The sequence below is a fragment of the Dreissena polymorpha genome, chromosome 2, assembly GCF_020536995.1.
Source record: "Dreissena polymorpha isolate Duluth1 chromosome 2, UMN_Dpol_1.0, whole genome shotgun sequence".
Classification (NCBI taxonomy): domain Eukaryota; kingdom Metazoa; phylum Mollusca; class Bivalvia; order Myida; family Dreissenidae; genus Dreissena; species Dreissena polymorpha.
The window spans coordinates 39,114,556-39,142,375 of NC_068356.1; the positions used below are offsets into that span (position 1 = coordinate 39,114,556).

Here is a 27,820-nt window from a genome sequence, read left to right on the forward strand (position 1 = left end):
ACAAACTTTCTCTTCAATTGAGCTAATTTTTAAACAACACATGATATAATTCATGAAAAATGAACGATTTATGTTGCTTCTAGATTTTTAACTAGGTCGATATTGTATTCATTTGAGCTAAAAATGTCATAACATGCATTAAGTAAACAGTTAAAAACTTCTATTTCTATAATTTCATTCAACAAAGGCTGTAGCGCATATTAATACTTTCTAACAATTTTTAAATGTTCTACTGTTCATTGTACTGTCACCTCACTACTTCAGAAAATGTGACTACCTTGTTAGCAAATAATTTGTCAAGCAAAGTTATGTGTTCACTACTTCAAACAGACACTGAAAAAAATAAGATAGGAAAGAGAAAAAAACAATAACAGTACATATTATTCCCATTCCAACAAACCTACGTTTGACATCCAAACGCGAAGGAGAAGATTGGGAAGCACTTGAAGAACCCTTCCTGGCGCCAGAAATTCACCCGACTATACCATGTACCAGAAATCAGGTTGGGAATGGACAGCAAAACCACCTACAACATTAATAACAGATGAATAACATAAACAACCAAAACAGTTGAGCCTTGCTCTCGAACAACTTGGCTTATTGCATATGGTAATCAGGGCCGACACTTTCCTTGTAAACTGGATTTTGTTTAGAAGAAAAAGGAAAAAAAAACCATTAAGCAGAAAGCGTCATCCTTGATTGGGACAAGATTTTCCGCATATAATGGATTTTTGCTACAGAGAGACTTCCTTTAAAAAAAATCCATAAAGCCGAAAGTATTTTCCTGATTGGAAAACATTTAAGGTACATAAATTAAGCCCTGTTTTCTCAGAGTGGAGCTCGGATGAATAACATACACAATCATAGCATTACATTTTAAAACACTGTTTATATCCAATTATGTGATTTGCTGAAGTACTTGGTCATTTCATCAGTGTATGAAATTTATGGACAATTCATCTACGCTGTCTGTTTTCATGCACAATTTTCGCAACATGGCATAAATTGACTAAATACAGCTAAAAATTGTATTGCAGAAATCACACAACTGTGTTGTCAAAACAATGATGTTCTTAAAGTTTTGAGTCCGAAAATAGCTGACTGTCGTTTTCATTCAATTAAAAAGTTAGGAAATATTCATTGAGAAAATGAACCCTACTAGCATAGCTAACTTTTCAATCCTATAAACTTAAGATGTTTGTTACTTATGTTGTAAACCTTTTTGAATAAATATGTTTAAACCAAACAAAAACATGTGAAATTCTAATTTTTAAATATTTCCCATCTCTCACTATTGAGCATTCAATAAAAAGGTGTAATTATTGTAGAAACCAATGTATACACAGAGCAGCTTGTAGAGCATGATACAGGTAACTGGTTGTACTCACATATACACAGAACAGCACGTGGAGCATGGTACAGGTAACAAATTGTACTCACATATACACAGAACAGTGTGTGGAGCATGATACAGGTAACAAATTGTACTCACATATACACAGAACAGCGTGTGGAGCATGATACAGGTAACAAATTGTACTCAGGTAGACACAGAACAGCGTGTGGAGCATGATACAGGTAACAAATTGTACTCATGTATACACAGAGCAGCGTGTAGAACATGATACAGGTAACTGGTTGTACTCATGTATACACAGAGCAGCTTGTAGAGCATGATACAGGTAACTAATTGTACTCAAGTATACACAGAACAGCGTGTAGAACATGATATAGGTAACTGGTTGTACTCACATATACACAGACCAGCGTGTAGAACATGATATAGGTAACTGGTTGTACTCACTTATAAACAGACGAGCTTGTAGAAAATGATACAGGTAACTGGTTGTTCTCACATATACACAGAACAGCGTGTAGAACATGATACAGGTAACTGGCTGTTCTCACGTATACACAGAAAAGCGTGTAGAACATGATACAGGTAACTGGTTGTACTCACGTATACACAGAAAAGCGTGTAGAAAATGATACAGGTAACTGGTTGCACTCACATATACACAGACCAGCGTGTAGAACATGATATAGGTAACTGGTTGTACTCACATATACACAGAAAAGAGTGTAAAACATGATACAGGTAACTAGTTGTACTCACGTAAACACAGAACAGCATGTAGAACATGATACAGGTAACTGGTTGTACTCACATATACACAGAACAGCGTGAAGAACATGATATAGGTAACTGGTTGTACTCACATATACACAGAATAGCGTGTAGAACATGATACAGGTAACTGGTTGTACTCACATATACACAGAACAGCGTGAAGAACATGATACAGGTAACTAGTTGTACTCACTTATACACAGAACAGCGTGTAGAACATGATTCAGGTAACTAGTTGTACTCATGTATACACAGAACAGCGTGTAAAACATGATGGAGGTAACCAGTTGTACTCACATATACACAGAACAGCGTGTAGAACATGAATCAGGTTACCAGTTGTACTCACGTATACACAGAACAGCTTGTAGAACATGATACAGGTAACTGGTTGTACTCACATATACACAGAACAGCATGTAGAACATGACACAGGTAACTAGTTGTACTCACGTATACACAGAACAGCATGTAGAACATGATACAGGTAACTAGTTGTTCTCACGTATACACAGAACAGCATGTAGAACATGATACAGGTAACTGGTTGTACTCACGTATACACAGAACAGCGTGTAGAACATGATACAGGTAACTGGTTGTACTCACATATACACAGAACAGCGTGTAGAACATGATACAGGTAACTGGTTGTACTCACGTATACACAGAACAGCGTGTAGAACATGATACAGGTAACTGGTTGTACTCACATATACACAGAACAGCTTGTAGAACATGATACAGGTAACTGGTTGTACTCACGTATACACAGAACAGCGTGTAGAACATGATGCACATGGTGCTAGCCTTGGCCAGGGCCCTCACATCCTTGTGTAAGGCCAGGGGAAGACCCACACACAGACACAGGAGAATGATCACACCTGCACGCAGGTGACCTGAGTTCTACAAACATACAGCACATTCTCGAGAACAATATTATATAATATTATGGAAATATACAGCCTCTGTGGAAAACTTTTAGATTCAATATATAAACAAGCAAATTCATTGAATTGATATCATCCGCCAAATAAAACCCCACATACTTTATCAGGAGAAACATTTATGTCAACATTTGTTGGCCTATTTTTAAGGCAATTGACACCTTTCCTATACTATACAGGACAATACAAACAACGAATCGACAACTTGTCATTCAAATACGGATGAAAAGTGAAGAGACATAAGGCATACATGCCAGAATTTTTCACCTCCAAATCGGGACTTTCTTAAAAAATTGTAGGGACATTTGACCAAAAGGCGGGACACCTAAAACGATCAATCATTTCTCCTTTTCTTTAGTCAATAGTCAGTATATTACTTACAAAAACTCTAAATTTCTGCCCAGTATTGACGATAAATGTGTGCTTAGAATTTTGTGAACACAGATGTTCTCCATTTTCTGGAAGTAAACACACTCCATAAACTGAAATGAGGGGTATCCCCGTATGCCTCGTATTGACATCCAATTGGTACAGGGATATCCCCTTGAACATATGTAAATCCCGTGACACGATGTGAGCGCATCAAGCACTTTTCTTATTCAACCAATTGTAAATTAACTGTAAATTTAGATTGATGCATTATGTACAAACTACTTTCTGAAAATCAGTCAAAAAACGAAAGGTAATTTGTGAGAAACATGAATGTGTACTTGTCAGCATTCAATTTCTTTTATGTACAAAATCGGTGTTTTGACAGAATTTATAACCTTAGATTGTATAATACACAGGATAATAGTATCGTTGGACTTGATTGAGCCATAAAATACAAACGCAGGTGGCGTTAATTTCTGTATTAGCGACCCCTGTAATAAAAACAACATGGTGTGAATGCTGATTAAATCAATAAGTTGCCGATAAATCGCTGATATGGTGTCAAAAACACCACTGGTGCACTCGAGTAGTAGAAGTGGGTTGTTAATTGGCAGGGGTGTCCATTGTCCCAAATTTGAAATCCGGAAAATTAAGTCAAGAGTCTGAGGCCGTAGGATAAAGGGAAGAGAGGCCCCCCCCCGAGCCCTAGCTTATTGTTCTTTTTTTTATAGTCTTTCTAGGTGCAATTTCTGGTGAGTACAATGCGAAATATTATAAACCAAACCATCCGTAACACCGCATGTGTATTTGTCATTCTAAACAAATGATATTAAGAACTTAAACTTCAAAATTAAATTAAAATCGACAAACCATACCGTATCCAAAAACGACTGTCCGAAAACATGTCCCGATACATCATTTGCAAATGAAATAAAATATGCATATCGTTTGACTGCAGAAAATGTAAACCAGTAACCAGTAACCTAGCATATACGCAGTCAATATATAATTTGATTAACATATTGTTTTAAAATATGATATTGCCGTGCTTTACTTTGTCAGTTACTGCTCATGTCAGTGCCAGCCGCTTACCAATCAGAAATAAATAAATAAAATCGGTACCAAGCGCAAATGTCCGGAATGCCGACGATACTATAACAATATTCGTTCTGAAATGATCCCGCACTAAAAGAATTTTGTCCCTACCCCACCCCCCTTAAACAAACTCATCGGATTTATATTCACCTCAAAATCAACCCTGGACGGCTCAAATCCGGATTTCCGGAATAATCCGGAAAATTGACACCCCTGATTGGGGGCAATAAAGGGATTAGCGATGATAAGTTTTAGCCAGAAAGAGCTCGCAAGCAAATTTTATTGGGAACTTATAGACCTTACATTGTTTTTAACAAATGTCGGGACAAATCGTCTCATATCGGGATGCCGGGACAAAGAGCCCAAAAGCTGGAATGTCCCGCCGAGATCGGGAGGTCTGGCATGTATGACATATGGACAGAGAAGTGCACTGATCATTTGAACAAACATTTGCTCAGAACATAATTACTATATTTGAAAATTATGTGTTATAAGCAATTCCTGCATAAATATTTAACCCTTTTGCCACTCAGTGACACTCTTTTACACGTTTGAAGTCTCTGAGAAAATAAATTAAAGCCCTTTTTTATAGATTTAAGTAAGAAATGCTTCATTTCCAGCCCTAAGATTCTGATATGACCAGCAAACAGCATCAAACCTTAACAGACTGTGAGTTTCTTGCAGGCTGTTCTGGTTTTATGCTGGTTGCATAGTCATTTTAACTTTGCTTCTGAACAGAAAAGGTAAAATGACTTACCTGAATTCCTGTTGCTTTGGCAATTATGGCTGACCCCAGGTCTCCAACGACAACCACCTGCGCTACCATAGTCCCCACTTGCAGAAGCACCATGCTGAAGAGGAAGAGAACAATAACATGAGAAAATGAGGGACAAAAAGACATGTGAAATCATTTGAGCTTTGCTCTAGAAGAACTGGGCTTAATGACTGTGCGTAAAGCCTCATCCCAGATAAGCCTGTGCAGTCTAAACAAACAAATTCCATTATAGCGGAAAGTGTTGTCCCTCAATGGTATATGTGGACTTCACAGTCTAATCTGAGATGACACTGGCATTAAGACCCATTTTCCAAGAGAAATGGCCATAATCCTCCTTCTGATTCAATAATGGCCATTAGCCGTAACTTGCATAAGGCTGTGAACTGTAAACTGGTAAAACACTTGCAATAAACCATACCACATTTATTTACAATTAATTTTATCTAAATGCCTCGTTATTTAAAAAATAAACTGCCAGTTGTTTTCCTTATTAATTGTATTTGAACTTTCATAAATAATTTAAACTCTTCTATTTGTTAATTATTTCAAACCTATTTATCTGTTTCAATCTCTTGTTTGTATGCTTACTTATCAAATAATAATTCCAAGAGCTTTTCTGAAAAATCAAAGTATGTTCACATCAATTTTATCCATTTATAGGCTGTTCTCAGATCTTCATTCCACAAGTTTGTTTTTCATTTAAGAGTGGATAAGAGATAGAGAAGTATCTAAGCTTACCAGCTTGTGTAGTTAAAATTATTGTCAAAGCAATTCTCTTGGTTTATGTGAACTGGTTAAACTTGAATACATGTAAAAGTTTTACTCAAACTTAAATAAAGTAAATTCATAAATGAATTTAAATTAAGCACATTGTTATTAAAGATATTTGAAACATCCAATCAAATAACACAGTGAGGCCCCTTATAGAATTATGTACAGGGCATTGCAATCTTAAACATATTCACTCTTAGATTACATAGAAATGTTGAATTTAAATTATTGATTCAAACAAGAATTTTTTCTGCGTTGGCAAGGTTCTGCTTTAGATAGGTCTTCTTGCTGAGGACAATTTTGAGTGCTATGATTAAAATAAAAAGTTACGGTGTAAAATAATAGCAAAAATGGGGCTAAATGCATGTGTTACGTGTTTACTGAGATAAGCATGTGCAGTCCACACAATCATTTTAGGGATGAAAGTTTCCACATAGACCTGATTTTTGTTTACAAGAGAAATCTTTAACATAAACAAATCCATAAAAGGGGAAAGACTCCTCCCTGATTAGCCTGTATTGACTGCACAGGCTTGTCTTGATTGATACATTACAAACATGTCAACATTACTAATATCATTGTACAACTAACCCCAGCTCCACAAGTAGCTTCCCTGCAGCACCATAAGTGTAGTATGCTGAAACATACAAATACAATGTGTGGACATGAAGATGAAATGACTCAAAACATGATTTATAAACTCAAGCTAAACACTGTAGTAATGATATCTTCATTTAAATAAAAGCTCTTCATTCATTTCTGTGTAAATAACTTACACTATTTTGAAGGCCATTTGGACAATCTATCATCTTGTGTATTTTATATATGGCACACATGAACTTGCGTTTTTCATGCCTGCCTATCACCAGTAAATTTGGACAGGAATTGCAGAAATGGCTAGCTAAATCATTTTTACTTTCATACCATGGGTAAAAACAAAATAATGGCATATTTAGGAAAACTGGAATACAAATACACAATTTTAGGTTTAAGTTAGATTAACCACAGTCATAAAGTGTATTCATGCTTTTAATAATATGTACTGGCAACAATATCAAAACTAGAAATGTCGCGGCAGAGGCCGACGCGTATCCCCACGCCACATGTTTGACCCAGCGGCGCCCCATGGTTGGTAATGGGTCCATGCATAGTTGAGATTGACCATATTATCATAAGAAAAGTTCAGTATCAATTAGAAGTGAATCGGTGTAGAAATGAAGAAATTATAGTAAAAGAAATTTTGGGTGTGGCCTATTATGGGCGGACGCCCCAGGGTTGGTAAAGGGGCATACATAGTTTAGGTTGACCGCATTGTCATAAGAGATGTTCAGTATCAATTTGAAGTAAATCGGTATAGAAATGAAGAAATTATAGTAAAAGGCAATTTTGGGTGGGCGTGGCCTATGTGGGCGGAGCGCCCCAAGGTTGGTAATGGCGCCATGCATAGTTGAGATCAGGGTTCGACACTAAGGCACGTCCGACAGACATTGTCTAGTAAGATCGGTGGTCGGGCTAGTAAAACTGTGGGCTAGCTTGTCCGACAGGTCGTACATACAAAATCTATACTGATTCATATAACTATAACTAACCGAAAGTCGCCGTGGTGTAATGGATATGGTGTCCGCCTTGCGACCGGGAGGTCACGGGTTCGATCCTCACCGTGGGAGCGTTCTTTAGATCTCCCCCAAAGACACCAAGTACTGGTTCTAGGCCCAGGAAACGGACTCGAGAGCGTTTATATAAGCCTAAGGCTTTCGACGCAATCGAGCTAAAATAAATAGGTTTAAACTAAACTAACCGAAAACCTTTTTCTCTTAATGTGTAAAATAACTATTGTATCCATTATTTACATCAGAACAAAACTAGCGTATATAAATAAACGCGGAGCATTCACATGATTCATCGCTATTTTTAGACGTGAAGGAGAGCTTCCCGCAGAAATAGCTTGTTTCCATTGGTAAAGTTGTCATGAATATTAACCCTTTGCATGCTGGGAAAATTGTAGTCTGCTAAAATGTTGTCTGCTGAATTTCTAAAATTAGCATTTTCTTCAATTTTTTTCAAAGAATACTATCAGAATAGCAAACAGTTTGGATCCAGATGAGACGCCACGTTTTGTGGCGTCTCATCTGGATCCAAACTGTTTGCAAAGACCTTCAAAATTCGGTTCCAGCACTGAAAGAGTTAATGATTTTCTGCAGTGTCGTAGAACTTTACATCATGTTTTTACGACTTCTATCGAAAATCGGTATCGTCAATGTAAACATTTTGGCGTAGCAGACGAGAGAATGAAATTTAAAGAATGGCTTTGTTCAAGATTGGATTTTCGTCCGACAAATAAGTTAATAAAGAAGAATCCGACGGTAAAACTGACACAGATTATGATGGAAAAGGGCATTGGAGCTGTGGTAGCATGGAGCACAGCGGTCAAGGAGGCCAGAATTTGATAACGTTTAATAAATGTCACCTGCTGTACAGACATCATTTGTTTAACTGGTGATAAACAGTGAAATTACAACAAACAATTTATGTTGTTAAATAGTTTTATTTTAATTTTTACTCTGTGCATCAAAATAACTTTCTTGTGTTCACTAATTATTTTCTGATAAAACCTGATTAAACAGTTACACGACACATTTCTGTTTATTTGCTATGTCATTTATGGTCTAGTAGACATCAGATTCGGGCTGGTACATTTTAAGAGGAGCTGGTCCGATGGTCTGGCTGTAAAAAAAGTTAATGTCGAACCCTGGAGATTGACTGTATTGTCATAAAAGAGGTTCAGTATCAATTTGAAGTGAATCGGTGTAGAAATGAAGATATTATAGTAAAAGGCAATTTTGGGTGGGCGTGGCTTATGTGGGCGGGGCGCCCCAAGGTTGGTAATGGGGCCATGCATAGTTGAGATTAACTGTATTGTCATAAGAGAGGTTCAGTATCAATTTGAAGTGAATCTGTGTACAAATAAAGGAATTATAGTAAAAGGCAATTTTGGGTGGGTGTGGTCTATGTGGGTGTGGCCTATTATGGGCAGGGCGCCCCAGGGTTGGTAATGGGGCCATACATAGTTGAGATTGACCGTATTGTCATAAGAGAAGTTCAGTATCAATAAGAAGTGAATAGGTGTAGAAATAAGGAAATTATAGTAAAAGACAATTTTGAGTGGGTGTGGCCTATTATGGGCGGGGCGTCCCAGGGTTGGTAATGGGGCCTTACATAGTTGAGATTGACCGTATTGTCATAAGAGATGTTCAGTATCAATTTGAAGTAAATCGGTGTAGAAATGAAGAAATTATAGTAAAAGGCAATTTTGGGTGGGCGTGGCGCCCAAGGGTTGGTAATGGCGCCATGCATAGTTGAGATTGACCGTATTGTCATAAAAGAGGTTCAGTATCAATTTGAAGTGAATCGGTGTAGAAATGAAGAAATTATAGTAAAAGGCAATTTTGGGTGGGCGTGGCCTATGTGGGCGGGGCGCCCCAGGGTTGGTAATGGGGCCATGCATAGTTGAGATTGACCGTATTGTCATAAGAGAGGTTCAGTATCAACTTGAAGTGAATCGGTGTAGAAATGAAGAAATTATAGTAAAAGGCAATTTTGGGTTGGCGTGGCCTATGTGGCCGGGGCGCCCCAGGGTTGGTAATGGGGCCATGCATCGTTGAGATTGACCTTATTGTCATAAGAGAGGCTCAGTATCAATTTGAAGTAAATCGGTGCAGAAAAGAAGAAGTTAATGTAGAATAACATAAAAACATGAGTGAAAATCTCTGACCCAGCCCCGCCCCAACTCCCATAACTTTTGACCCAGGGGTCAGATAAAAATTCCGTCACTGTCAACGTCGCACATATGCTCATAGCTATCATGTATGTAAGTTTCAAGGTTCTAGTGCTAATAGTGTAGGAGGAGCAGGTGGCCAGGACGGACAGACGCACAGACGGACGGACAGACGCAAATCAATACAATATCCCCACTTTTACTCCGAAAAACGTGGGGATAATTATAAATACTGAAGCGTAATTTCAAACCACTTAAAAAACACTACATGGCATACCAAGGAGTTCAAAAGAGCGTCGTCTGGATGTGAGCCCGGCCTTCATAAGCAGCTGACAGGACTCCGTGGTGAGCCACATGGAGAAGAAGAGCAGCAGGGAGCCCAGCAGAATACCACACTGAAAGTGAGTCACATGGCCTTATACATGTGCGTTAAGTGTTGTCCCAGATTAGCGTGTGCAGTCCAAACAGACTTATCAGGGACAACACTTTCCACTTTTATAGAATTTTTGGCATTAAAAAAGCATCTTCTAAACATAAATACATGTACAGTGAATGTGGAAAGTGTAGTCCCTAATCTGGGATGACACTTTATGCACATGCATTAAGCCCCAGTTTGTCACAAGCTGCTGACATGAATTCACAGTGAGACACATGGAAAAGATGGAGTCAGGGAGCCATGAAGGATACTGCACTGATATTGAGTTGCTTGCTTCGATGCAATCTTTATTGTGCAATCATTTTCTTTCTACCTTAGAAATTGCATACTATTGTTTTGATTATCTACACCATTTCAGACTACCTGTTGAAAGCAGTATGGCATGGCCAGGACTGTGACTCCGATGATGCTGTTACCGACATTGATGACAAATGGCCAGTTCTTCTGTGATGGAGACATTACAATCTCAACAGGGTTGGTATACTCTACATCCAGGTTTGAGTCAGGATCTTGAAAGATAAGAAATCACCATAAATAAGGAACGATGTTAATTTAATGTGTCTATGCTAAAGCATGAGACGTCATACATAAATAAAAGAACATTCTGAGAATGGGAACAAGTTACCTGTTGACTGCCTTGCTGAATGTATATGAGATGGCTATTATAGTAACACAGTTAAGCGTTTGCCTGGAAACCAAAACATTGAGACTGGGAATGTCATCTCATGAGTTACAATACTGGTGCTACATTGCATAAAAACTGACCCTAACAAGTGCAAGCATGGGTTTTAGTTGCAATAATTCAGTTGCAACAGGTTAACGGAATTCGGATAAAACTTTCATCAGTAATGCTGGCAACATATGTTTTCTTACATAAATATACACAAGAATATCATCAATATCAATTTTGCACTAATTAAAACAAATTTTGTGACATGGTGTGCTTGCAGAATAATCCAAGTATCAAATAAGTCACCTGTTTAGGAAAATGTCTTCGTTTTGGCAATGGAAAACGCACAGACATTCCGAATTTAAAAATATGTTACATTATTTACATTATTTAACAACAAAGAAACCTGCAACAGTTTATTGCAAGCGCCATGTTTACATCATGTACCAATAAACCTACAGCAATGATAATACTGTCATAAGAATGTGTCTTAATTAAAATAACACTGTTATACTTAACAAACTTTCTTTAAATGAATTCGAAGCTTCCGCTTCAACTGTTTTTATCAAGTTTTAGTTTTGAGCATTTCTCCACAAAAGACTCACATTTTGATGTAAATGGTGACAGGTATTGTGTTTGTTGGTATGTATTAGGTTGATTGATCTTGATTTGTAGACATAAGGGGGACTAATTGTTTTACATAGTTTTTGCCTTTACCAGAAAGAACTGAAGTTATGTACTCATAAAATCTAAAAGCATTCAAGAGTCATATACCAAGTCTAATTTCTGTGAATCCCGATCGTTTCGCCCTTATACTTGTTCACACATGAGTCGTTTCGCCCTAATACCCGTTCGGTCTGGGTCATTTTACCCTTATGTCTGGGTCGTTTCGCCCTAGTTTATATATATACAGGAATTCAAGCATATTTATCTTTAGGTTGTCATAAGCTGAATTAATACTTCCTTTTAAACTTTAACAAGGATGCTTGAGGATAAGGGAATAAGCACATAACTGGCAATCTTCTGTATTGTTTTCTTCAATGTTTACCATATAATTTGCACATAACAATGTGTCTGATATTCTATATAGTAACCGATACATACAAAAAGAAGAAAATCAATATTAAAAGTATACTCCATTCACTGCACATTTCTGAAGCAAAAGGTAGTATAGAGGTACTAACAACAACAAGAAGACATTACAAATACGTGTAACACATCAGGTATTCAAACCACAATACATAATCGCTTTATTAAATGGTTAAAATACTTTTGGTAATTGCGTTTATCTTTAAATGTTTTTTAAATGTCAAAACAAATGAAGACTTTATTTTGTAGTTCATAACTTCATCCATGTAATTCCAGCCACAACCTTCTCTCCCCGGTGCAATCAGACAACTAAGTCGGCCTGTGTCATGTTGTCTGACAGTCCATACAGTCTGGAGACGGACTTTTAAAAACTTGATGCTGTTATTTTGCTTCCAATATATTGTTCCCACAATGTTTGGATTTTCTCTTTTCACTTTGTGTATTTTGTCGAGAAGTCTCGATCTAGGTCATCTGCAGCAATGGTAATCACGACCATCTCTGCCTCTGTCTTCAAGTTCAAGGGCATAACGACCAACTTGTATAAAGGGAGAAACGACCCACTTGTTAAGGCGAAACAACCCAAGGCAAAACAACTCGGCCAGTCAGGGTGACCTAGGGCGAACAGGTATTAGGGCGCAACGACCTGATACCAATTTCTGTGCTGGGTTTTCTTAACCAGACTTCTACCATAACAACTTTTAAGACAAAATGGAAGCAAATTCATCAGAAAACAAAGAAAACTTTGTAAATAAATTTCAACACTATAATGAACAAAGATTAACAATAACCAAGACTTACTGACAGCTGTCATCTCTGTCTCAGACTCTGTACAAGACATTTATACACTGTGTTTATGATCACTCAGTACCAGCAGACATGATTTCATTCAAAACAAACTTAACGGAGATCATTTATGTCACGTTTACTGTGTGAAACCTGTTGAACGCAGTTACCTACCGGGATGAATACTTTATTTGTCACAGTGAGTGATCAGACGGATGTGATTTACGGATGAATGGGTCGAAACACGGGGGCGAAAAACGCAGTTCGCAAAGTTAACTTAGAAATTAAAAGAATTTTTAACACATATTATTGAAATTGTCCGTGGTAAATTATAAATTGTACAAACCTTTCCAGTTGAAATCAAGTAAAATAGATTTATATAGCAAACGTGGACGACGTCAAAAATGTAAACACGGAAGAGCAGTCAAGGGCAGAGCACTCTTAATGCTCTGCTAAAAATGATACGTGTAAATTTTTTGTTAGCTACATTCGCCTTGATCAGTTATTCTCAAGAAGAAGCGAATACTTCACAAAAAAAGAACGGAGGATGGTACGTCATACATTACATTCATCAAAAGTTGTGCCATGCATTACATTTTGAGAAATACAATAGTGCAATATATTTTCGCGACATGGTCTGCCTGTATGTTCTCAAGTCTTTTACTTGAAACAAAGTTCTATTGCAATACATATAGAATCATTACTTAATGTATCCGAGAAGATATTGAGTCCGCTACTAGAGTGTAATTCAAATCCAAGACCATCTTATTGCCAGGCGGATAGCATATGCACTTCACCACTTCACTTCTTAAACTAAAGATATCGATACCTTTTAACAGATTTTGGCATGTATTGATTTTTTTCATAAAATGCTCTATATTGATAAATGGAAACATTGGATATAAAAAGCTCCAGTAAAAAAAACAATAATGAAATTAAAGAAAGAAAAAAAAGTTGCCCTCAACTGGGCTCGAACCACTGTCAGTGTCAGTGGCACTTACCCCTGGGAGTAAAAGTGTTATGCTTAGACCACTCGGCCAATCCATGTTCATACAATAAATGATGTATTTTATAGTTTATATAAGCAATCCTTGAACTATCACAAAATATAATGACAAGAACAGAAATCTCCAAATTATTCAATCGTTTTGCGTTTCCCGTTGCAATGCATTTATAATTTTCAGGTTTTTATATCATCAAAAGATGCATATTATAGATATTTTAGAGCATGGTAAATGTTCAGTATTACTGTTTCCTCACAATTATCATAACTACAACAAATATTTGTGAATCTGAAACAATTTTTTAAAATTTTGTCAATTTACCAAAACGTGAAAAGGTCCCTTTAAAAGATGTTTACTGTTGTTTTAGGACAACATTGGATGAGGAGCGTATTGCCCAGCCTGGACCCTGCAACATAGACAGGGTCGACATCTCCACAATGACCTTTACTCAAAAGCAGTTCATTGAAAAGTATGCCTTTATGATGAATTAAGTGTTTAACATAATGAACATTTTAGCAGCCTTTTCATTATTGCATAGAAAATTAATTTCACCAAATTATGACATTATTTTTAGATTGTTTATAGTTGTTAACAAAACTACGATGAAATTGTGTTTTTGAAGCAAAAGCTCAACATTAAGCTCAACTATTCAGGTAATATTACCAGCTGTGCTACTTACTCAAATGTTTGCGTCCGCACAATGCTCTTGTTTAGGTAAATCATCCATGTGACTGTTTTTGCTAGACTACAGGTACTCAATGGAAACTGTACACATATTCTTGGGGTCACTGACCATGTTCCTTCAAGTTAGCAAAATTATGCCCTTTTTTCTCAGAAATTTGGTTAAGGAAAACAGGCAACATCTCCATATCAATGTTTCTACAATAGGTAATCAGTTTAAACTTCACATAAGTGTTAAGAGTCATTCTGCAAGGTCACCTACCAAAGTCCATAACCCTGACATGAAGTTTCGCATATTTTTGCCGCTATATGTACTTAGAAACTTCTTGTTAATGTTTGCATACAACTAATCAATATCTCTGTATCTACGACAGAAATTGAAATAAACAAGAGCCCCGCACAACGGGTGACAACGCTCAGCTGCGGGTGCATTTTTTAATAAATGAAAGCTTGTCAGATTTATTTTTTTTTAAAGGTCACAGTGACCTTGACCTTTGACCTAGTGACCCAAAAATGGGTGTTTCGTGTAGAACTCATCAAGGTGCATCTACATATGAAGTTTCAAAGTTGTAGGTGGAAGCACTTTGATTTTAGAGCAAAATGTCAAAGTTTTAGCACGAGGACGGCGGACGACACAAGGAGCTGGCTATGAGAATACCTCGGGTTTTCTCCGAAAACTGCCCAGCTAAAAATTAATGGGAGTATTTCAATGTCAACTTTTTATTCTCATAATCTTAGACTAACAAATGAATGAGCAAGGCATTTTATATGAAATTAATAAACAATCTATATTTGGCACCATCAATCAAATATTGTTTACTTCAATGAAATTCATAAAGAACAAGTTTATGCAGATACCGACACCTGTATTTGTTGTAGAACCAGAATTGTGCGGTTTTCCCCAACAGTGTACATGTCTTGTGTTTTTTATGAAGTAGTTTTCTGCTGTACAGGAAAAAATGGTTTGCAATAAAATATAAATGTACTTTCCTTTATTTTCTCGTACTACATCTTCTGATGCTGTTCAAGTATTTTTATACGCCCGTTTTTAAAAACGGGACGTCTTATAGTTTCACCCTTGGCGAGCGGTGTCCACAGCAGTGTCCTCTCTCTAATTCTAATAGTTTTCATCGGATCTTCACCAAACTTGGTCAAAGTTGTATCTAGACAATATCTAGGTTAAGTTGGAATATGGGTCATGCCGTTTCCAAAAAACTAGGTCACAGGGTCACTTAGTGCATTTTAAGGATTTGGTCAGAAGTTGTGTCTCAATGATATCTAGGTCAAGTTCAATTATGGGTCATGCCGGGTCAAAAACAAGGTCAAGGGGTCACTTAGTGCATTTCAAGCATTTAGCATGGTGTCTGCTTTCTAATTGAAGTATTATTATTTTGTTTTTGTTTTTCAAACATATTACACATCCATGTGTTCCTTTACTTTTCTATAGGCATTATACTAAAAGTAATCCTAATTGGATTTTAACATTTAAAACACAGATCACAAAGTATAAAGACTCCAACAACCGATTGCAGTAAATACTGAACAATGGGTCTAGTAATGATGATACCGCATATAATAGTATGTGTTTTTACCATCAATACTTATAAAAATTGGGCTATTCTCCTCCCTCTCTCTCTTCTCAACACAAACAACATACATATAATAATAATAATAATAACAATAGTAACAATAATATTAATATAACTTCATCATAGTAATTTAAATAACATATACCAATCATATCAAATTCAAACAGATTCAAGTAGTAATGTATGTAATTATTCCTTCTTGTTTCATACATTTCCTAATGAAACTCTGCTTTGTTTACATTTTAAAAGTGCAAAAGAGCAGACGCAAACATTTTGATTGATTGTCTCTGTCACGTCCGTGCAAGAGCAGACGCCATTTCAAGGTCGTTCTTTGTTTGAAATTTTCATCCAAAAACGGATTGGCCTACTTGCGTTTGCGCCGACGTGACAGAGATAACCAATCAGAGTCATGCTTTTAAATACTGTCAACCAATGAAAACACCGCTTTCTAACAGCTTTAGGCAAGACATTGCTTATTAATTTTATTGAGTACTGCGTTTTTAACGCTCTTTGAATACGTAAAGTATAGATATTTTTAAACCAATAGATTTTTATTGAAGCACCGCATCAACACTGCAATGTATTGTTGTATTATAAATGGTACAGCCCAGTAAAATCGGGCTGACCATATTATAGCCGTTTTCAGCTTCTTAAACATAGAGTTTTGTGTTAAGCAGTGTGCTCGGGCAACGGTTTCTAACCGAAGTCCTGAGGGTAAACAACCCCATAACGTAACCTGATTGAAGTAGTTTTCATCTGATCTTCACCAAATTTGGTCAGAAGTTGTGTCTAGATGATATGTAGGTCAAGTTCAAATATGGGTCATGCCGGGTCAAAAACGAGGTCACTTAGTGCATTTCATGCATTTAGCATGGTGTCCACTCTCTATTTGAAGTAGTTACAATTTGATTCTTTTGCATTATATGTGTTGTTTTTTTTCTTAACATCATTTGTAGTATCATATGTATTGTGTATAGTTATAATATCACTGTTACATACATGTATATGCTGAATCTGTGTATTCTGGTCTGGAGGCCCTAAAATACGAATAAACTATATTGTATTGTATTGTATAGTTATGACATAAAAATATATCATTTTGCCACTCAAATGGTAAAGTTATCAAGTTGCCCAAAACCTTCAAACGGGCGTATTTTGTAACAGTTTGGCACTCTTGTTATTCTCTACGTTTTATCTGTTTTGAGAAAAGTGAGAGATAGAGTATACTCCATTTAACGCATTCTTTTAAAACATTCACAAACCAATGCTGTGTACAGCTTTTTAGCCAGATTACACCCCTTTTGTACTTGTAAAAGCTTTTTGCTTGTTAGATGAAATGTAGGTTTAGATTTATGTTCAACATGGACATACCTCTCTTACTACTAAGATATTAAATTGAATTTTCACACATGTTTTAGGGATAATTGTGCATGGTTACAGACTAAGAACCGTTAATCTGACCTGCTATTTATATGAATGATGCCCCTTTTTTGTATGAAACAATTTAGGTTTACTTTGTATGCAACATCTCCTGTCTCAAACCTACATGCAGACCCTAGTATGGGGTGGTGTTGGGGCCAGTTGGGTCAAGCTTAAGGTCACTGTTGCAAAAAACATATCTATAATTTGTTTTCAATAAGTAAATGTAGGATTGGGATATCTTGGTGAAATTTTTTGTTTACTTATGTAACCTGCTGATCTGGTGAAGGATTGCATTTGGGGCCAGTGAGTTTAAAGTCACTTTTACTTAAAATAGAAAAAAAGTTCTACTCAAGAATTTGTGTTTGCATGGCTGTTTGTGTTGTAATTTTGTTTGTATTATGTAGCTTACATGCAGACCTATGTTTGGATTGCATGTTTGGCCAATTAGGTGAAGGTGACTGTAACTTAAAATAGAACAATATTTTCCCATATCTTACTTAAATAATAAGAGAGGTATTGTGCAGTTATTTTATGTAAAAAAAAAATTATGTGCAAACCTTGATTGAAAAGTAATAAAAAAGGCATCTAAATAAATTGTTTACAAAATTAATAAATCTTTATTATGTGTATGGTTACGTTTCTATTATAAATGTTTATCTTTAAGTTACCTTTCAGTTATCTTTATCTTTACATAAGGTAAATAATTACTTAGTATATTCAACTTCAAATCTATTTTTTTGGTAATTATATTGGGTGACTACAGTACAGAAATTTTGCTAGTCAAGGCGGAAGAATAGTCAAGCCTGATGTATTGGGCCAGCTCTTGTTTAGACAAGCTCTTTCAAAAACTGTCAAAACTATTTACAGCTATGCATACCATCGTCCAGTTGTGATAGTGAAAGGAACAGATAACTCGGTAAGATTTTAAGTTGAAAGCTGATGATAAAATAATTGACTGTAGAATTGAAATTCATGAATTACTTTGATAATTTTTTTCTATAATTGGTACTATTTTTACATGATCTCTGTGAATTTGTATTCCCCCTAAGGAGGGCATATAGTGATCACACTGTCCGTCTGTCTGTCCGTCTGTCTTTCCGTCACACTTTGCGTTTAGGTTTCGAAAAATGCTCATAACTTCTATGTCGCTTCAGGTGTAACCTTCATATTTGGTATGCATGTGTATATGGACAAGGCCTTTCCATACGCACAAAAACTTTGACCCCTTTGACCTTGACCTTGAACTTGGGGTCTGCGTTTAATTTTCGAAATCTGCGTTTAGGTTTCGGAAAATGCTCATAACTTCTATGTCGCTTCAGATGTAACCTTCATAATTGGTATGCATGTGTATATGGTTAAGGCTTTTCCATACGCACACAAATTTCAACCCCTTTTAACATTGACCTTAAACTTAGTCTTAGGGTCCGCGTTTAGGTTTCGAAATCTGCGTTTAGGTTTCGAAAAATGCTCACAACTTCTATCAAAGCGTTTTTCGGGGGCATATGTTATCCTATGTAGACAGCTCTTGTTTCAGTATGAGAAAAGCATCATTAAATGATTCAATAAATAGCAGATTCAGACTATATAATAATATTCAGATCGTAAGTATTTTTACTGTTGCAAACCTTCTTTTTTTTTATTATAGTAAAATGAAAACAGTTTGTTGTTATGCTATAAATAACTTGAACAATATGCTCCTCCTGTTGAAATTAGGGCACTTGGTCTTCAGTTTGAGAACCATTATTTTTTGTACACAGGAGTACAAAGTTTAGTTATTGTAGTGGGTGGCTTTTTTGCATCAGGCATTCTTTGTTGTGTATGCTCAACAATTTGCTTCAAACTGTTTTTCCTAAACTGCATTGCAGATTTTCATGAAACTTCTCAGGAATGATCCTCTTTCTAAAAAATGGGTATTTTAGGGTATTTTATCAGAGATAATAATTAACATCATATTATAGTAGTATACCTGAAATGTTGTACAAGTCATGCCTCAGTGATAACAACTTATATCACATATCGTTTCTTTAAATAGTAACAAAATGACGTCGCGAGCGGGCCGTTATTCGTATCTAGCGGGCCAATATAACTTATATCAGCCCTAGGGCCAATTTTTCATATAAGAAAAGAATGGCATCGCGCGGCTAATACTGAAAATATGGCGTCAACATTCATTCTTAGCCATAAAGAAGTAAAACATCATCTACTGGTTATTGTTCTACTCACCGCAGTTGTGTTATAACCGTGTTTATTTTCGTAAAATTTAATTTGCTTCCATGACGAAGTAAATTCTGGACACATTTCTTCATCGCCATCCATCATTTCCATTTAAAAGGACTGGATGTAAGCAGGCAATTCTTTGAGGATAGCCATTCTTTGATAGACTGACAAAAGAAGGACGTATTCATCAAAGAAATTACCATTTGAATTCAACATCGATTTCCTTCAAACAGTTAAAGAACCATTCACTGACGCTTATCTTAAATTTAGGCATGATCCATCAATTGTTCAACAAAACATCGCGTTATTCGAGTCGACATTTTAACGAAATCGAAAATGCAGTCTCACCAGTTTCATTCCAGTTTTATATCTCAACACTGTTATTCACATTCATAATATTATATTAATCCATCGTTAACACACACACTAATCATTCGATGCTTAACAAAATATTTTACTGTTATATAAAACACTCCAAGTCCGATTTGTTGTTGTCCTAAAATCCAGAGAGTCTAGGTAGTTTCGTCATTGAAATGACGTCACATGAGGTACGTCATAAATTGCGTAATCAATTGAATGAAAATAAAAGTACGGAAAGCTGTTTCTGTATAAATTTTCGTGAAGGACCAAAATAGTATTATATGTGATATAAACGATAACACACGACAGAGCTGGGCCGGGCGTCTACAATCGGCCCTTGCCGAATAATGGCCCTCGGGCCAAAGGCCCTCGGGCCGTTATGTCGGCAGCGGGCCGATTATAGACGCCCGGCCCAGCTCTGCCGTGTGTTATTGTCTAAGCAATGCCCTAAAAATTGTCTTCTATAAATTAACAGAGGTTCATTATTTTGCATGTTATATTGTATTGTAGTCTTACACCAATTTTGTTCAAATCATGTACCTTTTGTCAAAATTTTCCTTGATATGAATATTGTGAAAACTTTTATAAACTCCTATGAAACTGCAAGAATGTGTTATGTAACATTATATAGGAGGCCTCTACCAAGTTTTGCTCAAATCATGCCACTGGGGTGACAATGTGCCCCACCCTTGGGATTACTTGTTTTCTTTACATGTATATTGTGAAAAATCATCTCTCTATAAAGCTGAGAGCCTGAATATCTGGTCTTGAACAACATGCAGTGGTTCTCTACTATTTTTTTTTTTAGATTCTCCTAAGATCAGAGGTGGCCATGTACCAAAGGTCATATTTTATATCTATACTTAATTGAAACAGGACTTCTTCATCTTGACTAAACCCCCATGCTCAATAGGTTTGTTGTCATCTTCTACCAAATTTCATCAAATCTTGATCCTAAAGTCACAATTGATTTAGCTTTGTATGTATAAGGGTTTTTAAATGAACATTTTAAATGGAAAAGTTACCTCGGTACATTTACGCTGGTATCACAGGTGAGCAATTTGTTGACCTTAAGGGAAACAAATATAACACAATACCAGTGAAATACATGTATGTTGAAATAGGATCAGGGTTTTGTTGTGTGAAAAATTTTACATTTTGAATGAAGTTTCCTCAGTTAATAATGCTTTATAAGTAAACTCTTACAATTTTTATTTTGATATTAAATGGTGCTTCAGAAATTCCATGCCATGTGCGAGAAATCCCAGCTGTTGGAGAAGTATGGACATAAAGTTGTGCGACTGAGCTCGGCCAACACTTACTCTTATGATAAAAGTGAGAAACTGGTTTTATCTGGCATTTCTTTAATTATTGTTTGTGTTTTTGCAGGGAATTGAGCTGCATTTTTTAACTTTAAGAAAATTACATGTTTATGAGGAGAAAAAAATACACTTTTGGATGACAAATACAGTAATCATTTACACCATTTGGTCATAATTTTGGGCTTGAACAATTTAAATATACATGTTTCACAATAAATAGTAATATCCCATTGGCATCTCTATAGACTATAATGAGTCTCATAAACACACAAATATATTTAAAAAAACAGTCCAAAATTGTTTATAAGGTTTGCACTCATAATATGCCTACAACACATGACCTAACTCAATGTTTTCTGTTTGAATATTCAAATGTTATCAGTTGATCTGATAGTTGGTCAAGAAAGCCAAAAGTATGTCAGCATTATTAGTCCCCTACCGGTGTCACCGGAGGGGACTTATGGTTTTGTCTCAGTCCGTCCGTCACACTTTTCTGGATCCTGCGATAACTTTAAAAGTTCTTAATATTTTTTCATGAAACTTGGAACATGGATAGATGGCAATATGGACATTATGCACGTCATTTCATTTCGTTCCTACGTCAAAAATTCTGGTTGCTATGGCAACAAATAGACTAGAAATACTGCTGAAAATGGTGGTTTTTCTGGATAACTTTAAAAGTTTGTAATATTTTTTCATGAAACTTGAAACATGGATAGATGGCAATATGGACATTATGCACGTCATTTCATTTCATTCCGACTTAAATAATTCTGGTTGCTATGGCAACAAATAGACTAGACATACTGCTGTAAATGGTGGTTTTCTGGATCCTGCGATAACTTTTAAAGTTCTTAATATTTTTTCATGTAACTTGAAACATGGATAGATGGCAATATGGACATTATGCACGTCATTTCATTTTGTTCCTAAATAAAAAAAATGGTTGCTATGGTAACAAATATATATATATATAAAATCTGGAATTTCTGACAATGGTGGAGCTAGTAGGGGACTTATATACAATGTAGATTGACAATAGTCTTGTTCTGTCTTTTTTTGTGATATTTATTATTTTAATTACCCTGATGTGTTATTAATAATGGACACACTGTAGATTCTTGTGGTTGCTATGGCCAGTGTGTGGTTGCTATGGATAATGTGTGGTTGTTATAGTCACTGAGTGGTTGCTTGCAGGGGATGTAGAGCTATCTCATTATGTGGACCACATCATGAGGCCTCAGACCCTTGACAGACTGGGCAACGGTCAGTTGGTGTAATAACAATAATAAATAATTATGGCAAAACAATTAATATTATTCCATTGGCGCTGATAAAACCTGCTGAATGAAAAGTCATAAAATCGCACAATTTTAAAACAAATGTGTATGTTTTAGATGATATTGAACAGTTATTAAGTCAAAATAATTAATTAAAAATCCCAACCTATACATTCATTTTCCAATGTTTGTCTTGTAATTGGTAGAAACTTTTGTTATCAACCGTATTTTTAGCTCGGCTGTTTTCGGAGAAAACCCGAGGTATTGTCATAGCCAGCTCGTCGTCAGCCGTCCGCCGTCGTAGTGCTAAAACCTTAACATTGGCTCCAAAATCAAATTGCTTCCACCTACAACTTTCAAACTTCATATGTAGTTGCACCTTGATGAGTTCTACATGCCACACCCATTTTGGGGTCACTAGGTCGAAGGTCAAGGTCACTGTGACCTCTAATATAAAACTTTAACATAGGCTCTAAAATCAAAACTGCACCCACAGCCGAGCGTTGGCACCCGCTATGCAGTGCTCTTGTTTTTCTTAGCAGCAATAACACTCATGCAAACTAAACTTTACTGACCTGCCCCTGGAGTGTACGATTGATTTGATTGTTGTTTTAGAGACTTTCTACTGGTTTGGTGACAATGACCATGCTGCCTTTAATGACCTCTTCTCTGCCTACAAACCTCCTCCATATTCCCTGCCCAACCTGTCTGCAATGTACAGCTTTGGGGTTGCAGGTAAGTGCTGCTACAATCCGACTCCATACTCCCTGCCCAACCTGTCAGCGATGTTCAGCTTTGGGGTTGTAGGTAAGTGCTGCTACATCCACCCCCATACTCCCTGCCCAACCTGTCTGCAATGTACAGCTTTGCTGTTGCAGGTAAGTGCTGCTACAATCCACCTATGTGCAATGTACAACTTTGCAATAGTATGTGATTATTACTACAATTCACCTCCTTACCCTCTGCCCCAGCTGTTTGACGTGTTAAGCTTAGGAGTTGCAGGTGAGTTCTACTACAATTCACCTCCATACTAATTTGATATTATAACTTTTAACTAAGTTTGTGTTTGCTATATTCACAGCTGCAGGAACGGGGGTACCATTCCATTTCCATGGGCCAGGGTTTGCAGAAGTAATTTATGGTAGAAAGGTGAGCCAATTATTGTCAAAGAAACTATAAGAAACTTGTAATATGGCATGCAAATGTTGTTTTTCTGTAAAAATAAAATGGAGTTTGTATATTTTTACGCTCCAACAGAATGGGAGGCATTAAGCAATGCACTCAACGTTTGTACATCCCTACGCTTACGTTTTCAACAGCTCTTGAACGAAATGGTGGATTTTGCTCAAACTTTCACAGTTGAATGATCTGTGCAGATGATTGTAAAGAAAACTTTGGCCCATTGTTTTCTGTTTGTGAAGCTTGTGGTTTCATTTCCTCTTTAACTTCTGGGTTGATATTGCTCAAAATTTACCTTAATGTGTTGATGATTGTCTTTTTTTTTGTTCCAGCGCTGGTTCATGTATCCACCAGAGAAACAGCCAGCATTCAATCCGAACAAGACAACACTACATTGGTTGATGGAGGAATATGAAAAACTACACCCATCTGACATGCCTCTGGAGTGTACTATTGATCAAGGAGAGGTGAGTATGAAAACAGCAACTGTCATATGTGCCTCTTAAGTGCACCATTGATCAGAGAGAGGTATATATCAAAAACTGGAACAATCTAAAAAGCCTTTGAAGTGCACTATAGACAAACTGCAACCAGCCCGCCCTTAAAGTGCACCATATATCATGCAGAGGTAAGATTTACTAAGGACTATTATTCACCATGACTACATGTAGATGATGTCTTGTTTTAAATTCTTATCACTCTGATTGGGTTAAATGGGATTCACATTTTGTAACATTAAACTTTTAACTAAATAAGAATCTAAATACTACTTATAATGCGTTACCATTGTTTTGTGACGGTAAAAGGTCATTAATTTCTATAGTAATAGGTCATTACATATCACTTTTGCCTGATTAATTTGAGTTGATGTTAAACAATAAAAGTACTATACATCAACCCCAGACAAAATACACTGAACAGATTTTGTAAAACTCCACTTGATATTTTCTAAGATACACAAACTATATAATGTACAGACAAAAAGTATTTTCATACATTTTTTATTAGCTCATCTATTTTTTGAAAAAAAATTATGAGCTATTGTCATCACCTTGGCGTCGGCGTCGGCATTCGGTTAAGTTTTGCGTTTAGGTCCACTTTTCTCATAAAGTATCAATGCTATTGCATTCAAACTTGGTACACTTACATACTATCATGAGGGGACTGGGCAGGCAAAGTTAGATAATTCTGGCTTGCATTTTGACAGAATTATGTGTCCTTTTCATACTTAGAAAATTGAAAATTTTGGTTAAGTTTTGTGTTTAGGTCCATTTTATTCCTTAAGTAACTTGATATTTGGCATGCATGTGTATCTCATGAAGCTGCACATTTTCAGTGGTGGAAGTTTTAGGTCAAGGTCATCCTTCAAGGTCATCATTCAAGGTAAACAAATAAAAATAAAATTCAACGCAGCGTTCTCATGAAGCTGCACATTTTGAGTGGTGGAAGTTCAAGGTCATCCTTCAAGGTCAAGGTCATCCTTCAAGGTCAAAGGTCAAAAAACAAATTAAAAATTTCAAAGCGGCATTATCATGAAGCTGCACATTTTGAGTGGTGGAAGTTCAAGGTCAAGGTCATTATTAAAGGTCAAGGTCATCCTTCAAGGTCAAAGGTCAAAAAATATTCAAAGCGGCATAATCATGAAGCTGCAGATTTAGAGTGGTGAAGGTTCAAGGTCAAGGTCATCCTTCAAGGTCAAGGTCATCCTTTAAGGTCAAAGGTAAAAAAAATAAAATCAAAGCGGCATTATCATGAAGCTGCACATTTTGAGTGGTTGAAGTTCAAGGTCAAGGTCATCCTTCAAGGTAAAAAAAAATTTAAAAATTAAATCGGCGTTCTCATGAAACTGCACATTTTGAGTGGTGGAAGTTCAAGGTCAAGGTCATCCTTCAAGGTCAAGGTCATCCTTTAAGGTCAAAGGTCAATTTTTTTTATAAAAATTCAAAGCGGCGTTCTCATGAAGCTGCACATTTTGAGTGGTGGAAGTTCAAGGTCAAGGTCATTCTTCAAGGTCAAGGTCATCCTTCAAGGTCAAAGGTCAAAAAAATAATAATTTCAAAGCGGGATTTTCATGAAGCTGCACATTTAGAGTGGTGGAAGTTCAAGGTCAAGGTCATCCTTCAAGGTCAAGGTCATCCTTCAAGGTCAAAGGTCAAAAAAATATTATTTCAAAGCGGCCTTCTCATAAAGCTGCACATTTTGAGTGGTGGAAGTTCAAGGTCAAGGTCATCCTTCAAGGTCAAAGGTAAAAAAAACAAATAATAAAAATTTTAAAAGCGGCACAATAGGGGGCATTGTGTTTCTGACAAACACATCTCTTGTTTTTTTCAAACATGGTTAAAAAACACAAATATTTTTTTTTATTATTTTATTTTTGAAATACCGTCCAACCATCCCACCCAAGAATCAACCCCCCCCCCCAAAAAAAAGTATATAAAAAATAAATGCATTTTTTTGGCATTTTTGGAAAATAATGTAATAAATGACCACACCCCCACACTAAACACCCCTCTCCACTCCACCCCTCCCTCCTTTGTGATTGAAATTGAGATAGGTCCCTACACCTTTAAAAAAAAGAAATAGATGAGCGGTCTGCACCCGCAAGGCAGTGCTCTTGTTCAGTTTGTTTTGATGACCTCCTGTAAAAAATTAAATAAAAAAATTCAATGCAAACAAATTTAATACTTCAGCTTAATGATATTACAAAAGGAAACTCTGGGTGTCAGGTAAAGTCGCTTTTACACTGCTACCTTGTGTACTTAGCGGAATCAGAGACGTCTCTGGCAGAATACTTCCGTTTTAAGATCAAATGCAATCAAGACTTGTCCATGAGTTAACTCGCTAAAATGTATCAACGTCCTCATTCATTTGATTTTAAATGTTAATATATACATGTATTAAATAAATACATTTCAAATCAATATTCAGTTTAAAAATATCAGCTGTAAGTTATTAATCCAACTCAGCGTTTCTATCAATTTTTAAACTAAATCAAAAACAAAAATCGCCAAATGTGTGCAATTGCCTGCTGACATTGCGACACTGGATTGCATCATAGTTTTTAATGACGGATTATCAAAATTTAAGCTGGTACAATATGAAAATAAAACTCAAACAGAAAGTCTTTGGGAATTCTGATGCCACAAACCAAAATTAATGACATTTTAATAAAAAAATTATTAATATTCGAGGTATCATTTTAAAATATGTTTATAATTTATTTAGCAAAACACCTCGAGTCATATTAAACATCTGAATTATTGTTGACTTAAGTAATATGTAATAGAAGTAGTCTCAAGCAATCGTGCCTTGGTTATTTGAGCCTCGTGGGAAACTTGGGCTCAATGCCTCGACTGATTTTTTGATTTAGAAGAGACTTCCGTTGAACGAAACATTCAATGAACGCGGAAAGTGTCGTCCAATATTAGCCTGTTCAGTCTGAGACGACACTTAACGCACATGCATTAAGCCCAGTTTATTACCAGAAAGAGGCTCAACTCATTCAAAGCCTCTCATGTGTATGCTGATACTATTTCAGGCAATATACTTCCCTGACAGATGGTGGCACGGTACCCTGAACATCGACACCAGCGTGTTTATTTCCACATTCCTTGGCTGACTTACATGCATAGGATGTGTGGGAATAGCTCAACATGAGCCCATTCATTATCATTATCTGCGAGTGTGCACGTTATCATAATAATCATTTTATATAAATAACGTTCACGATTATGTGCCTGTTTTAGAAGAAATCTGTGTTCATCACTATAATTGTCATTGTGTCATATATGGTCGATATTATGAGCATATTAAGCATTGTTATGTATTACTGAGCCTATCTGAGTATTTATTTATTGAGAGTATTATGTTTTACAATAAATATCTTTATTGATTTTATTTGCATAAAAATCACTCTTTTCTC

General features: G+C 36.2%; 2 protein-coding genes across 6 annotated transcripts in view; one reads left to right on the top strand and one right to left on the bottom strand.

The window, feature by feature from the left end:
- Window positions 1–20,006, bottom strand: part of LOC127866662 (putative sodium-coupled neutral amino acid transporter 10) — a 38,486-nt gene extending 18,480 nt beyond the window's left edge. Inside the window, exons 1-8 of one of the 3 annotated variants that reach the window (XM_052407384.1) lie at window positions 13,191–13,252; window positions 12,860–12,886; window positions 10,666–10,811; window positions 10,144–10,261; window positions 6,683–6,728; window positions 5,303–5,396; window positions 2,897–3,037; window positions 405–526 (exon numbers count right to left, since the gene is read on the bottom strand). In XM_052407384.1, coding sequence (XP_052263344.1) covers window positions 405–526; window positions 2,897–3,037; window positions 5,303–5,396; window positions 6,683–6,728; window positions 10,144–10,261; window positions 10,666–10,811; window positions 12,860–12,872 — 680 coding nt within the window. In that variant the 5' untranslated portion in view covers window positions 12,873–12,886; window positions 13,191–13,252. Of the gene's footprint in view, window positions 1–404; window positions 527–2,896; window positions 3,038–5,302; window positions 5,397–6,682; window positions 6,729–10,143; window positions 10,262–10,665; window positions 10,812–12,859; window positions 12,887–13,190; window positions 13,285–19,763 lie in introns of those variants that run through there. The other 2 variants (XM_052407386.1, XM_052407385.1) reach the window with 2 other exon arrangements.
- On the top strand, window positions 13,241–27,795 carry LOC127866687 (jmjC domain-containing protein 8-like). Of its 3 annotated transcripts, none has more exons than XM_052407428.1 (9): window positions 13,241–13,394; window positions 14,216–14,317; window positions 18,408–18,456; window positions 21,356–21,452; window positions 22,637–22,705; window positions 23,335–23,454; window positions 23,801–23,868; window positions 24,231–24,365; window positions 27,437–27,795. In XM_052407428.1, the coding sequence occupies exons 1-9, from the start codon at window positions 13,303–13,305 to the stop codon at window positions 27,515–27,517; spliced, it is 813 nt and encodes a 270-aa protein (XP_052263388.1). In that variant the 5' UTR covers window positions 13,241–13,302; the 3' UTR covers window positions 27,518–27,795. The 3 variants fall into 3 exon arrangements, with proteins under 3 accessions (XP_052263388.1, XP_052263390.1, XP_052263391.1); XM_052407430.1 differs by lacking the exon at window positions 23,335–23,454 and adding an exon at window positions 23,455–23,526; XM_052407431.1 differs by lacking the exon at window positions 23,335–23,454.
- The last annotated feature ends 25 nt before the right edge of the window (window positions 27,796–27,820 follow it).